The sequence below is a fragment of the Epinephelus lanceolatus genome, chromosome 1, assembly GCF_041903045.1.
Source record: "Epinephelus lanceolatus isolate andai-2023 chromosome 1, ASM4190304v1, whole genome shotgun sequence".
In the NCBI taxonomy this organism is placed as follows: domain Eukaryota; kingdom Metazoa; phylum Chordata; class Actinopteri; order Perciformes; family Serranidae; genus Epinephelus; species Epinephelus lanceolatus.
This window is the reverse complement of record NC_135734.1, coordinates 26,610,747-26,624,726: the sequence shown is the minus strand read 5'-3', so window position 1 is coordinate 26,624,726 and position 13,980 is coordinate 26,610,747. Positions and strand designations below refer to the sequence as shown.

Genomic DNA, 13,980 nt, shown 5'->3' with positions numbered 1-13,980 from the left:
ACCCTTAATTTTGCATCTTAATAAAATGAAACGGGTGAGTTATATAAAAATGTATCCCCCTAATAGTTGTCATGAAGGGGGATATCAGCTGTGGAGACCAAAACCATTTTTGAACCAGGCTGTAAACATGTTTATTTCTGCTGTGAAGTTGGACATTTTAACATGGGGGTCTACAGAGATTGACTCACTCTTGAAGCCAAGCTCAAGTGGCCATTCAAAGAACTGCAGGTTTAGGCACTTGTTGGCTTCATTTTTCAATCTCGGAGGTTGCTGCTTGGTGTATGCAGTGTCCTCTGGGCTCTAGTTCAGTCTGTTATGCACAGACATAAGAGTGGTATCAGGTTTCTCATATAAATAATATAATAATATATAGAAGAGAATAAGTATAAGGATATAGCTATAAAGATTCTCAGTGAGCCAGTGTCAGTGAAAGCAGGATTGTCTGTTTCCTTCCTCTTCTCCAATTTTCCATAAAGCATCAGCACTGACTTTACTGGAAACTTAGAGGTATCATTCACACCAACAACTCACAGCACAGTCTCATGTGAATTGTTGGCGTCATATATAACGGACATGTGAGAGTCGGCAGAATTGAAGGTGAGACTTAGTGTGAGACCACTGGGACGGATGTGAGGAGAGTTGATTGCTAGGAGCTGCTGTCTTGACTTTTCCTCCTCCTATTTCTGATCCATCATGGATGCCTCCTTTTCTCCACTGAGTTGTCTGTCTTCTGTGACTAAAATGTGTTCATTTTGTCTCGACACAGGGGCCACTGCTAAGAGTTAAACTGAGGAGTTGGCCCTCCTTAGTTGGGTCATGTTGGGTGTATTCCATTGAGTCTTGTTGGTGGTCTTTATTTGTTGTTTGGTAATACAGCCACTTATTTATCAGTCAACTCTGTTGCATCTCAGCATCTGTGGCTTTTTAATAAATTAGTTGTACCTGCCCAGAGGCAGCTACCATTTTAATCACATAATCCTCTGAAACATTAACCTCATGGGGACTCTATTATATTGAGTTCATGTTCATCTAGAATACAAAGCTTATTAATTAAACCCGATTTCACCATCAACATCATCTCTGTTACACCAGTTTCATTATGTCTACCATATGCTTCACTTTCACAGCCTCTTTTAAATTATGACATTATAATGACATGTTTGAAACAATTTTGATTTCATACCTTATCATTTTAGAGCTTCAAACCCGAAGGCCTACAGCTGCTGTCTTTGCTGGTATATTTTTCTAAAAAATGTTTTTGCAAATTCCTGTGATATGATACATTGTAAACACGTGAAATTTTCCCCAATGATTCAAGATTTCGGCTCAACAGTTATGACCTCAATTGGCCTGATGAGGGCGCAATAATTAATGATCAACTTTGAAAAGTCACTCCTATGCTACAAGTCAGATTTACATTAAATTTGGTACAGATGTGCATCTATAATCACTCTACAAATTTGCCCCAACAGTCATTTTAAGTCACAAAGCTCAGCACTAGGTTTATATTAATAATACCAAAAAAAAATACAAGGAAAATATTTCGTTTAATATTAGGCATGTTTGGGATTTTGATAAAAAACTATATTAAACAGTAACCAAAACATATTCAGAAGTTTTCAGAACAATTTTCATGTCTAGGAAACAGTTTTTCTAATGTCACATATCTTCCAGGACTGTCATGATTTGGGGAACCCTGTGCACTGCAGTAAATGGAGTGTACCATTCATATACAAATGCATGTGTAAATTAGCCAACCTGTGTCGATATTTTGCCTAACCCTCTGTTAGTCAAACTGTTAAGTGTCTCTGAACTCTGCCCTGTATAGTCAATTAGCATACTAAAGCAAGCATGGAGGATATTTATTTCCACTTATTTATGTGTCATTTTAAACGTATGCATTCCCAGTTTTTTGTTGCTCCTGTCCCAACTTTTTTTAAATGTGTTGCAGGCATCAAATTCAGAATGAGTGTATACCTACAAAAAACACTGTCATTGTCTCTCTTGGCTTTTTTTGTTGTTGATTGGTGAAGGGAGAGAAGGAGGTGGTCTCAGTTATCTCTTGTGTGGAGAGATTTTCCTGGGTTAACGGCAGTCCCTGGAAGACACCAAATGTACCCCAACCAGCTCCTGTTAATTTGTATAGTGGCTGGTGAGTCATTCCCATACCTGCTGAAACCCTGGAAAATAACTGATCGTTCAACAGCAACTCTTTATCTTTAGGTTTCTTGACTACAGTTAATGGTTGAAAACACATTTGTGATCTTGGGTAACTATTAATCTCTGTACACATGAGGTGGAGAAAGATGTATGCACTTGTTTTGTTTTGCGCAACTACTTGAGAGATGCATGTGGAGAGCTTTATTCTGTTAAATCACTGACTTTGACTGGCTATGATACAATCAAACAACACATATTTATTGCAACCATATGCTACACAAAAAATATGCAGATATGTATTACTTTTGTGTCATATCTTAAGGCCTGGGTCTTCACCAGTGGGTCAACAACTCTTAGGGGGTCCTCAGTTACTTCAGCTGGACCACCAAATTATCGTTTGATAATTTAGTTGACCCTTCACGAAGCTGTCAAGCTAGCATGACGCCCACACTGTAACTAACTGCAACTGTAACTTCCCCTCAGGGATCAATAAAGTATTTCTGATTCTGATTCTGATTCCCTGAAGAACATTTTTATCAATTATCACATTTTTAGAAACACGAAAAGGCAATATCAGAGAGAAGCAGACAGAGGGGTCTACAATATGCATTTGAAAGATATATCCAGGATGTCAAACTCACTCAGCAGCAAAAACAGGTCACAACGGTAAAGACACTCAGAAGCTAAAGCCAAACTATAGGCTACAGATCACAATGTAAAAGTGAACCACCACATCACTGGTAATCGAGACAGAAGACAATAAAATGAAACTTGGCTGATATTCAACCAGCTGTGTGTCATCGCAGTGTGTGCAGATTAATGTTGTTTGGCTTTTCCATGTGCAACCAGCCGCCAGCAGACAGTCAGGGATCTCCAAGGGAAGACAAAAACACTGATCTGCACACACTGCGATGACACACAGCTGGTTGAAAATCAACAAAGTCTCCCTGTTTCCCTTCACTGGTTCCTGCAGTGCAGTGAAACTCAACTTAGGCCTGTGGGCCAAATCTGGCCCTGGATAGCGTGTTAGGTGGCCCTGTGATGATTTTCTAGTTAACAATGAAAATAAACAGATTCAAACTGGGATTTTTATTTGTACGTGAATGTGAACAAGGTGCCAAAGTGCATAAAAAGCATCAAAAAAAAGGGCACCTGTGCAGTGTTGCTGCAACCAGATGTTCCTGATGGCAAAGATGAGTAAGGACAGCAAAAGTCAAAAAGTTGAAAGGCAAGTGATTGATTATATGTACTGATAAATACTATTAATGCTTGTTTATTAACTGGCCCTTGGCCCCCTTTATTCGGTGCTACAACAGCAGCATGTGTATACATTCAGTAGGCCATACCTTTGGTAGCTAGCTGGCTAACCCTACACTTTTAATTTTTTTATTTTTTTTTTTGGAACTGGATAGACACTTATTTCTCCTGTCAACCTCTCCAGATAACAAGTATCATAAATACTTGTGCCCAGCCACAATGTTTGGCTCCAAATCCACAAAACCAGCCTGATAAATGAAGGAAATCTGAAATGATTGTATGAAGGTCTTTGGAGCACAGCTGTGTTGTTGTCGGACCCTTGTCAGAGCTGGCCTATGCTACGCTATGACTGGCCAGTCTGCGTTCGAAGGGAGGGGATTATTGAAGGGCAAACTGAAGTTTTAATTCAAGTTGTTTGTTAAATTTTAAATTAAAATATATCTGAAAATAAATCGACCTATTAAAATAATAATAATAGTAATCATACTACTACTAATAATTAACAGTACACCCCATTAATGATAAGCTAACTGTTACCCATGAATCCTTGTACAATCATGTGAGCAAGCTAACGTTAAATCACTGTGCATCACAGGTCCATAACGGCCAGGTGAACAAGTTAGCTAACAGTTAAGTACAACTGAAACATATTGGCCAATTAGCTGTATTATTATTCCAAGTGTATGGACATTCTGAATTGTTTTGTAACTTTTTGAGCAAGAGACTGACACACCGTCCACCTCAGACACCACCCACAAAAGAGCAGAGGGTGAGGCTAATGCACCTGGCTATGCTACAACTGCTGCTGACAGTGGCTGCAGGCAAGCACAAATGAGAAGACCAAAAGATATTCAGAGAATTCTCTCACATGCAACTCAGTTTCATTCAATATATGTAGTAGGGGGTCATTGCTTCATCTCTCTTTGAGCTTGGAGTCCTTGGTGTGAAAAACATTGAAGACCCCTGTCTTAAGGTAAATATCATTCTAGAAATTGTTATTGTGACTTCTTTTTATAATCTTACAGAAAAATTAAAACAGCACAAATATTATATTCTTTCTGAAGATGTCCTAAAATAAATACAGCGATGTCCTCAAAGTAACAACATAGCACTGCATACATACACTTGGGTGCCAGTTGGGTGTTGAAGAAGGATTGTTTTCAGATGTTGAGGGGATTTATTCTGAAAACTAGTAGAAATTAAGATGAGACAGAACACTAGGTTCCTGGCCAGCAAATAAAGAAACAAGGATGAGATAGTTCAAGATTAACAGGGATGTTTATGTAGTGACCGAGCAAGCAGACAACTGCAATTTGTGAAGCACAAAGGCAAATCAAATGTGAATGTGTGACAAAGGACCAAGAAACAGTTGAGAGAGGAGCTGCTGAGAATGGGACCTCAGGAGGAACCACCGCACCAGCTTTGCCTGAGCTATTTTACAGTCAAATTTTACCTTCTGGTTTTTGGTTTTCTCAACGAAGCCTCTGACAACATCAGTCAGAGAAGGAAAAAGACCTGTCCTACAGCGAAGCCATGCAGAAGATGAGTGACTCCAACAATCGCTTCCCTCTCATCCCAGTCAGAGGAGTTCCTCTCAGGAACTTGATTGCCAACAACTGGGACTCCATCTGGGCTTTCCGTCCTGACCCTTCAGACCTCCTCATCGCCTCCTACCCCAAAGCAGGTACTTCACCTCGGGTCTAAGTACCAAATCAATTTCCAATAGGACATGTTTTTATAGACGTTCTTGTGTTAATGTGTTTGAGTTAATGTGATGGTTATCTTGCTGTAGGTGTACGATGAGATTTCATATGATTCGATGAGATGAGATTTCAAATGATTCAATACATGGAAAGCATCTATTCATTCAACTCAGTGTTAATTTGTGGTTTTGGGGCAAAAGGGACCACATGGATCCAGGAGATAGTGGACCTGCTTCTTCACAATGGAGACACTGAAGCCTGCAAATGAGCTCCCACACCCGACCGCAGTCCTTTCCTAGAGCTCTTCTCCCTCCCAAGCTTACCCTCAGGTGTGTATAAACGTATGTGGTTATGTTTGAATGTCTATTTACAGTTTTAACTAAGTCTTCATGTGTACTTTGTGTCAAGAAACTTTTGCTAAAACTTTGCTAAAAATAAAAGCTATTATTTCCTAATAGGGCTACATCCTCCAACTAGGTCTAACTCTGCCATGTCACAATTCACAAATGCAACTTCAGAGAAATGTTTTCATAAGGGCTTGTTTATCCTGCCTTAATCTGGGTCAATAAGTTATGAACCCATAAACATTTCCCTCATGCCAAAAATACCCAAAGAGCCTGAGTGACAGGCTCAAACATGTAAAGAATGCAGTATCTGCTGGTGGCAAAAAAACACAACAAGTCAATGTACATGATCTCACTGCACATGCTTCCACTTGGTGACATTATTAGAGAACACAATGTTTGTTTCCATAGTTATGCGGATGACACGCAACTGTACATCTGCTGAACCAAATGATGCTGCAGCCATAAACTCCATTACTACCCGTCTTTTGGCAATAAAGAAATGGATGAGCAATAATTTCTTAAAGTTAAATGAAGACAAAACTGAAATCCTACTAGAGAAGTGCTGCTTTATAATCTGGGGAATTTAACTCTCTGGATTAAATCTGAGGTGACGAGCCTTGGCGTGATTGGCGTATTTTTGCCAATTAGATTTCAAAGCTGTGTCAGTTGATTTTTGGCCACTAGGGAGCACATAATATATAGTAATGGCTATTTAGCAGGCTTCAGACACAGAGCAACTTTAGCATTCTCACTACCTCATTTACAAAAACTTTGGTTTGAATGGTTGTCTGTTTGTGCGTGTCAGCCCTGTGATAGTCTGGCGTCCTGTTCTGGGTGTACCACACCTCTTGTCCAGTGTCAGCTGGGATAGGCTCCAGCCCCCCGCAACCCCTAACAGGATTAGCAGTTACAGAAAATGAATTAGTGGGACTTTTGTAACTTAAGTAAAATATGGATTCTGAGATAGTGTGGAACAAAAGTTTTGTGTCACAGTTTTCATATGCAAGGATCCTTTTCCCTGAATTTTGTTTCAGGTCTTGATCATCTGAAGAACATGGATCCTCCAAGAATTATCAAGACACATCTTCCTTTTCAGTTGGTGCCTCCTGGTTTTTGGGTAAACAAGTGCAAGGTAAGACCCAAACTATCAGATTCAAGTGAGAGCACAACCCTGCAGTGAACTTCATTGCTTCAAACTGAACAATAAATGCATGGTAACAGGGTAAAAGGTTAATGATGCAATGCACATAATGCCTACAACTGCTTCATTAGGTTACCCATTGTTGGTGTCGTTGTTGTCATTTTCTTTTTATATGTCCCTGATTATGTGTGAAGGCTATCTACATGGCACGCAATGCCAAAGACAACATGGTGAGCTACTACTACTTTGACCGTATGTGTCTGACCCAGCCTGAGCCAGGGCCCTGGGAGAGCTTCATGTCCAAGTTCATGCAAGGAGAGTGTAAGTAGATTAAATCACATTCCTGGGGGTCATTTCACCTTTATTCAAACTAGTTATTTCTTTTTGTAAAAAGCTTCCAACTAATTACTACGGCACCGGAACGTTTACCCACACCACCAGCCAGAGGTTCATATGTATTTTAACAAATCTAAACATGTTTGAGGACCTCAGAAATGCATCTCTGCTTTTTGCAGATGATGTGGTTTTGTTGGCTTCATCATGCCATAACCTCTAGCATGCACTGGGACAGTTTGCAGCTGAGTGTGAAGCAGTCAGGATGGGAGTCAGCACCTCCAAATCGTGGCTCGTTCACAATGAGGGTAGAATGAAGTGTTCGATGGATCTGCAGTTTGGTGTGGCTTCTGCAGTGATGCAGGCAGTGTGCCGGACCATCGTGGTGAAGAGGGAGCTGAGCTGGAAGGGGAAGCTTTCGATTTACTGGTCCATCTACGTCTTAACCCTCACCTATGGTTATGAGCTCTGAGTAGTCACTGAAAGAATGAGATCACAGATGCAAGTGGCCGAAACGAATTTCCTCAGTAGGGGGTGGGGCTCAGCCTTAGGGTGAGGAGCTCTGACAGCTGTAGGGAGCTCAGAGCAGAGCCACTGCTCTTTCACGTTGAAAAGGGTCAGTTGAGGTGGTTCGGGCATCTAATCAGGATGCCTCCTGGGCGCCTCCCACTGGTAGGAGGCCCTGGCGTAGACCCAGAACATGCTGGAGGGATTACGTATCTCATCTGGCCTGGGAACGCCTTGGGGTCCCCCAGGGGGAGAGGGGCTGGAAGGCGTTGCTGGGGGGAGGGATGTCTGGGGTGCTTTGCTTGGCCTGCCCCCCGGCCCGGCCCTGGATAAGTGGATGAAAATGGATGGAACATTATTAAAACATATGATAGGACTCTTTAAACACACACATGAACCTTGTACTGAACTGGCAGTAATGTTACTATGAAAGATACTCAGTGAATTCTGTCACTACAGTGTCGTGGGGCTCCTGGTATGACCACGTGAAAGGTTACTGGCTGGAGAGAGAGAAGAGGAATATCCTTTACCTCTTCTATGAGGACATGAAAGAGGTACAAAAAACATTTGGACTCAGTATTACCAAAGAATGTTGTACATATTCTTACCATAATATGTCACCCCCCAGAATCCTCGGCGTGAAGTGGAGCGCGTCATGAGGTACCTGGATTTGTCAATCTCTGATGAGATCATCAGCCGGATTGTGGAGCTCACATCCTTTAAGAACATGAAGGAGAACCCAATGGCCAACTACTCCTTCATACCAGCAACTGTTTTTGATCAGTCCATCTCCCCCTTCATGAGAAAAGGTGCATCAGTCTGCTCCTTTTCCTGTCCAGAAGCAAGATACTGATTAAAAAAATCAATATTAGGATAGGATTCAAAATTAAGGTGAAAATAGTGCAAATATCCTTTAACGTAATGTAATATAATGTAATTAATAAATCAAGAAAATAACTGGCAGATTAATGAGTAAGGGAAGTAATCGTTAGTTGCACCCCTTCCTATGTTGTCACGACACCAAAATCTTGTATCAGGTTTAATATCATGATACTCAATACCGAAACCTGTAGCCTATAGTGATTGATTATATATCTAACACTGTTGTTTTCTGTTCTGCATTTTACAGGTGAGGTAGGTGATTGGAGAAACCATTTAACACCTGAGCAATCAAAGATGTTTGATGAAGACTATAAAAAGCAAATGAAGGAAGTCAACATACCATTCAGGACCTTCATCTGACAGATTTTGGGTTTTCCAAACTGATGTAGCTCTGTAAACCAAAGACCGATGAACTGCCACTGTGAAGAACTCAGGATGAAGAAATGCTGCCCAAAAATTTGAGGCTGGTTAAATACCAAACGAAAACATGAACCTAGATGATAAACACTGTGATCACTGCACCTGATACAGAGGGAATTCATACAAATTTATGTTTAACCTAAGGAAAAGTAGCAGTACAACACTCTATTGTCATATTGGTTAAACGTTTATTTGCTTGTGTGTGCAGGTGTGTGTATTGTGTAAATTGTGCACACACTTTAAGCTCCATCTCTGTCAGGCTCTGTACTGCAGTGTGAGAGCGATCCTCATACGTCTACCTGTCTTATCCCTGTGTAAACACACACACACACACACACGTACAGATGATGCTGTGGTGCTGACTGAAGCAATAAACAGACAGGTGGAGGACTGAGGGAGGATGAGTGGTCCTCAGACGGATTTCTGCCTGAGGCACAAACACAAAGAAGACCGAGGAACTTTACTGCTGGTTCAAAAGGATTAGAAATATTCTATGCTGTAATCTTTGCCTCCAGTCCTAAAATCTGTTAGTGTAATAGAGTATCACTTGCTGGTTCATTTTCACAGATGTTTGAAGGGTGAATATTATTCTGATAGAAAAAAAAGTGGATAATGTAGCTACTGTGTTTCCAAGAAGAAAATTAAATAGAAAAGCATCTTCAGTGTTGGTAATTAATCTCAGTTTGTGCCTGATAATGCAGCACAATGTTGTGTCAGTGCATATTTCTATTATCATGAGCACCCCTCTTTCATTCCTTTATATGTTTTGTGTTTTTCTGTTTTAATCAGTGCCTGACAAGCCATTTTGTTCATATGTGTCATATTCTTTTTTTAGGGTTACTTTATGACATCTGTCAAGAGACTACAGATAAAAAAAAGGCAATTTGAAAAAAGAAGAGGTTAATAAGTTTATCAAACTATTTCCAAGGTCATAAATTATTATTTTTTCTTTAAGGCAACAGGGACAATAAGTCCTAAAAGTGTGATGGATAAAATCATTATTTAAGTCACATGTCAACAGTCTCCATGACAAGTCAGTGAACTCCATCCATGATGAAGACCATAGCTGCATAGTGTTCCACAGTGTACATAAAAAGTACCCTTACTTCCTTTTAAGGCAAAGTCAGTTAAGGGAACTTCCCTAAACAAAGTTCCTCCACTCTTAACACCCTGCAACATTACCATCGCAGACATTACTTCCTTCGCAATTTACCCTGGTAACACAAACACCTTGGATACCTGTTGACGCTACTACGCTAGACACTACATTTTCATTAAAAATACAAATATTTGTTGTTTGTTATTGAAGTTACACAGAGCCCTAACTTCAATATTGGTTTGGTTAGCATAAAGTTTAGCTTGCTAGTAGATGAGGTGCAGTGACTGATGGGTAAACTTGTTTGTCAGTTTGTTTGAGCAGACAAAGCATTATTCAGTTTTTTTTTTGAATATATTTTATTTTGATTTTTTTATTATGAGGAAGAGGTCCAGAGTTACAGTTTATGTCTCCCACGCTGAACTTACTGCTGTCTTTCTCTCATCTTGAACCAGTCTGGCCATTTTCCTCTGACCTTTGGCATCAATAAGGCATTTTCACCCAGAGAACTGCTGCTCACCGGATATTTTCTCTTTGTCTGACCATCCTCTGTAAACCCTAGAGATGGTTGTGCCCATCTGGCACCAACAACCATGCCATGTTCAAGTCAATTAAATCCCTTTTCTTCCCCATTCTGATGCTCAGTTTGAACTTCAGCAGGTCATCTTGACCATGTTTACGTGCCTAAATCCACTGAGTTGCTGCCACGTGATTGGCTGATTCGCTATTTGTGTTAACGAGCAGCTGAACAAGTGTACTTAATAAAGTGGCTGGTGAGTGTACATGTACATTGAAATATCAAAGTTTAAGTCCTCGGTTTTCACAGTCTAGCAAAGGCTAGTATTTTAATCCAACATCAATATACAGAGAAAGGCAAAAGTGCAGAAAGTGTTATCATCTCAATGCTATAATTATAGTAGTTAAAGGGGCACCAGTACATTATAATATTAAGGTGTAACTCAAGCAAGAACAGGGCTCCTACGAATCTTGTAAAAGGGGACCATGTTGATCCTCCTAGTGAATATCTTACTTTGTCTAATCAAAGAGTGCTCATCATCTCTCTGATCCATTGTATAAATAAGGGAGACTTTGTTGATGATACAGCAGGCCAGGAGAGATGCTGCTATAGTGTTATTCTGATGGGCAGATAAGTTCACCTCTGATTTTGTCACATCAAAGATGGCAGTGACAGGGTTGGGGTCATGTTTTTTTTTGCCACACGCATGTGAGAGGGTTTCAAAAATACAGTTCCACAAGCTTTTCAGTACTTGATGTGCCTAAAACATGTGGCCCAGAGTGGCAGGGCTTTGATGACATCTGGAGCATTCAGGATTTACAGGTGGGAATATTTTAGCTAATCTTTAATCAGTGAGAGACTTTGACCTGTATCAATCCATATCTTATACAGAGGGATGAGGTATGAATGTGGGCTATACTTTCTGTCTAGATCTGCACTGATAGTTCTTCCCCTATGTCTTCTTCACAGGCTTTTTTGTTGTCAGCCCAAGTACGTTGGTGAATGTTTTGAATCCCAGTTGAACCGTTGTTCAGTTTTCCGACACAGTTCAAGGTTCCCTTTGAAGTGAGCATTGTTTGCTTCCGAGGGTTTGGTATCTACGTGGTTGAGGACCCTGTGCAGTCAACTGGCCCACCAGACGATTAAAACACACCTCTTGTGATGTGGTTAAAAGAAGAGCTGAAACTGTTAGTCACTTGAATCAATTAGTCAGTCAACAGAAAATCAATCGATAACAATTTCGTGAATTGATTAAATGTTTAAGTACATTTTCTTGATGTTTTATAAGACTGCAATGGACATTTCTCACCATCTTCTGACCTTTAGGAGACAGAAAACAATCAGCAGATCAATCACTGAAAATAATCTGTTATTGTAGAGAGTAATTGGCCCTTAAGTGGGATCCAGACCTGAGTTCGGACTGTTTTGTTGTTTGTCTTTCATAAGTGTGAATAAGATGTGAGTGGGCATACAGGAAGTTCAATAAAAACCCTCCTCACACTCTGTTTTGTGGCGTTTTTAACTTCAAAAGGTCAAATTTAATTCAGCTTGTGTACTTCTGGTAGAAAGTCTGGGCTGTATTTACTCCTGGCAAACCACAACAATCCTAAACTGTGTTGTTTCTCTAAACACTTTAATTCCAGCACACCAGAACGACTTCCAGGGACCGTTTGAAGTCATACTCGAGACTGTTGAGCCTCAAAACGCACCAAAAATAATAATTAACTTTTTGGGTCATTTTCTTTCATCTCATTCTGAAGACTTTTGTGTCATTCAGGTAATCATGCAGCAGATGTGTGTGTGTTTTCTCCACATGTTTCCAGGCTCAGAGGAGTGTGTGCTGAGCAGATTACAGGATGATAACAGCCTCCTGCTGTGTTCGGTTAAAACTGTACTGGGTTTCAGATCTTCCACCTCGTCTGACCTTTCCTCTCGTCTGACCTTTCACTCCTTTCGACTTCATTCCCAATTTCCAGCTTCGTCTCAGTGTCTCTGGCGTCCGTCAGCTGCTTCCTCTTCATCTGTATTTCTCTTTCATGTGTCCCTGGAGGCAAACTGAGGAGTCTGGCTCTGCTCTCACATGGAGAGGGGAATGGCAGCGAGGGAGCCAGTTTATTTGTGGATATTATTTATTTATTTATTTATGGAGATACAGGAGATGTCTCGAAGGCTTATATGTATCTGTGTGTGGCGAGGATGGCAGGTACGCTGCTGGAAGAAAATATGTCAAAACACTATTACTGCTAAGAACATGTGGCAGGAGGACCCTCTGCACTCGAGTCGAGTGGAAACGAGATGAACAAGAATAGATTCACAGAGTCTCCAGTTTGAAAAGCTGACAGTTTTTTTTTTTGGCATCAAACAGGTCTGAAGTATTTTCCTCAGAACGATTAAAAACATCTCTGTGCTGAGGGTACCGACTGTTTGAATTGGTGTGGATGTTAAACACAGACACCTCACACACCAAATATCATCACAGTCACTTCATATACAGCACTTCATTTACGAACTTAAGTTGATTGTAGCAAACTAGCAAGCAGTACACTGTGACCTAATTCACGCATGAATATCTGTTATGTTGTAGATGCCTTTATAAAATCTTGCAAGAAACATCAGGTAAAAAAGTTAGCTGTCTGGGTTAAAGGGACAGTTCAACCCAAATCAAGAATACCAACTCATTCTCAGTCCAACCTCGTCACATATTGATGCTGGGTCATGGACTTTCCACGTCCAGATACGATGTAAAAGGTGTCCTGGGTGCGTTGGTTGTTGACGTTCTGGGACGCAACTTCAAATTCTGCCTGTTACATGCATTGTCTTCCTTCAGAATACACTTATGTTCTCACATATTTACTGTTTACGTTGGTGAAACTCAGCAAATTGATGTTTCTTTTGCCTTCAACAACTAACGCACATGGTTGGGTTTAGGAAAAAAGAACAGGGTTTGGCTTTATAATCTCACAGGACACAAACACTGCTCTCCTGGGTGAAAGGCAGTGTTTGTTGGACCTGCAGCGTTTCCATCTGACGCTGCTAAGCGCCATTAAACTGTAACAGCCGCATTTTCAGTGTCTGACACTGCAAGTCATATGCCAAGTTCTGGATTTCAGCAACTTCGGAGTGTGACCAGGTTGAGAATACATATTTTTCCTCTTACCCGTGATGCTGTTTATCAGTCTAGATTGTTTTGGTGTGAGTTGCAGAGTGTGGAGATATCAGCCGTAGAGATGTCTGCCTTCTCCCCAATAAAATGGAACTAGATGGCACTCAGCTTGTGGTGCTCAAAGTGCCAAAAAAAACTTGAAAAAAATTCAACTTAAATGTCTCGTTCCAGAAATCATGACCCAGTCACTCATGATAATTCACAGACCTTGTTGTGAGCAGTTTCATGGAGGAACTATTTTCTTTCTACCTAAGTACACCCTAAGACTGCCCCCCGAAAGTCAGAGTCGAAATATCAGTCGCGCCTCAGTCGACTGATATTGCTTCAAGTCGAGCTGTCTTTTGTTTTTTTGCCAGTCAGTATACAGTGTACTTCTGGGGGTGAGCGCTCCTCTTTGGTACAGGCAGCTGCAGACACAGAGTAACAAGCTTTGCCCCATAAAGCTTTGAAATAG

General features: G+C 40.7%; 1 protein-coding gene across 1 annotated transcript in view; it reads left to right on the top strand.

The window, feature by feature from the left end:
- Nucleotides 1–11,860, top strand: part of LOC117257404 (sulfotransferase 1C2A-like) — a 46,247-nt gene extending 34,387 nt beyond the window's left edge. Inside the window, exons 2-8 of the mRNA XM_078168319.1 lie at nt 4,899–5,101; nt 5,321–5,449; nt 6,502–6,599; nt 6,803–6,929; nt 7,908–8,002; nt 8,077–8,257; nt 8,578–11,860. Coding sequence (XP_078024445.1) covers nt 6,522–6,599; nt 6,803–6,929; nt 7,908–8,002; nt 8,077–8,257; nt 8,578–8,690 — 594 coding nt within the window. The 5' untranslated portion in view covers nt 4,899–5,101; nt 5,321–5,449; nt 6,502–6,521 and the 3' untranslated portion in view covers nt 8,691–11,860. The remainder of the gene's footprint in view (nt 1–4,898; nt 5,102–5,320; nt 5,450–6,501; nt 6,600–6,802; nt 6,930–7,907; nt 8,003–8,076; nt 8,258–8,577) is intronic.
- Nucleotides 11,861–13,980: the final 2,120 nt, after the last annotated feature.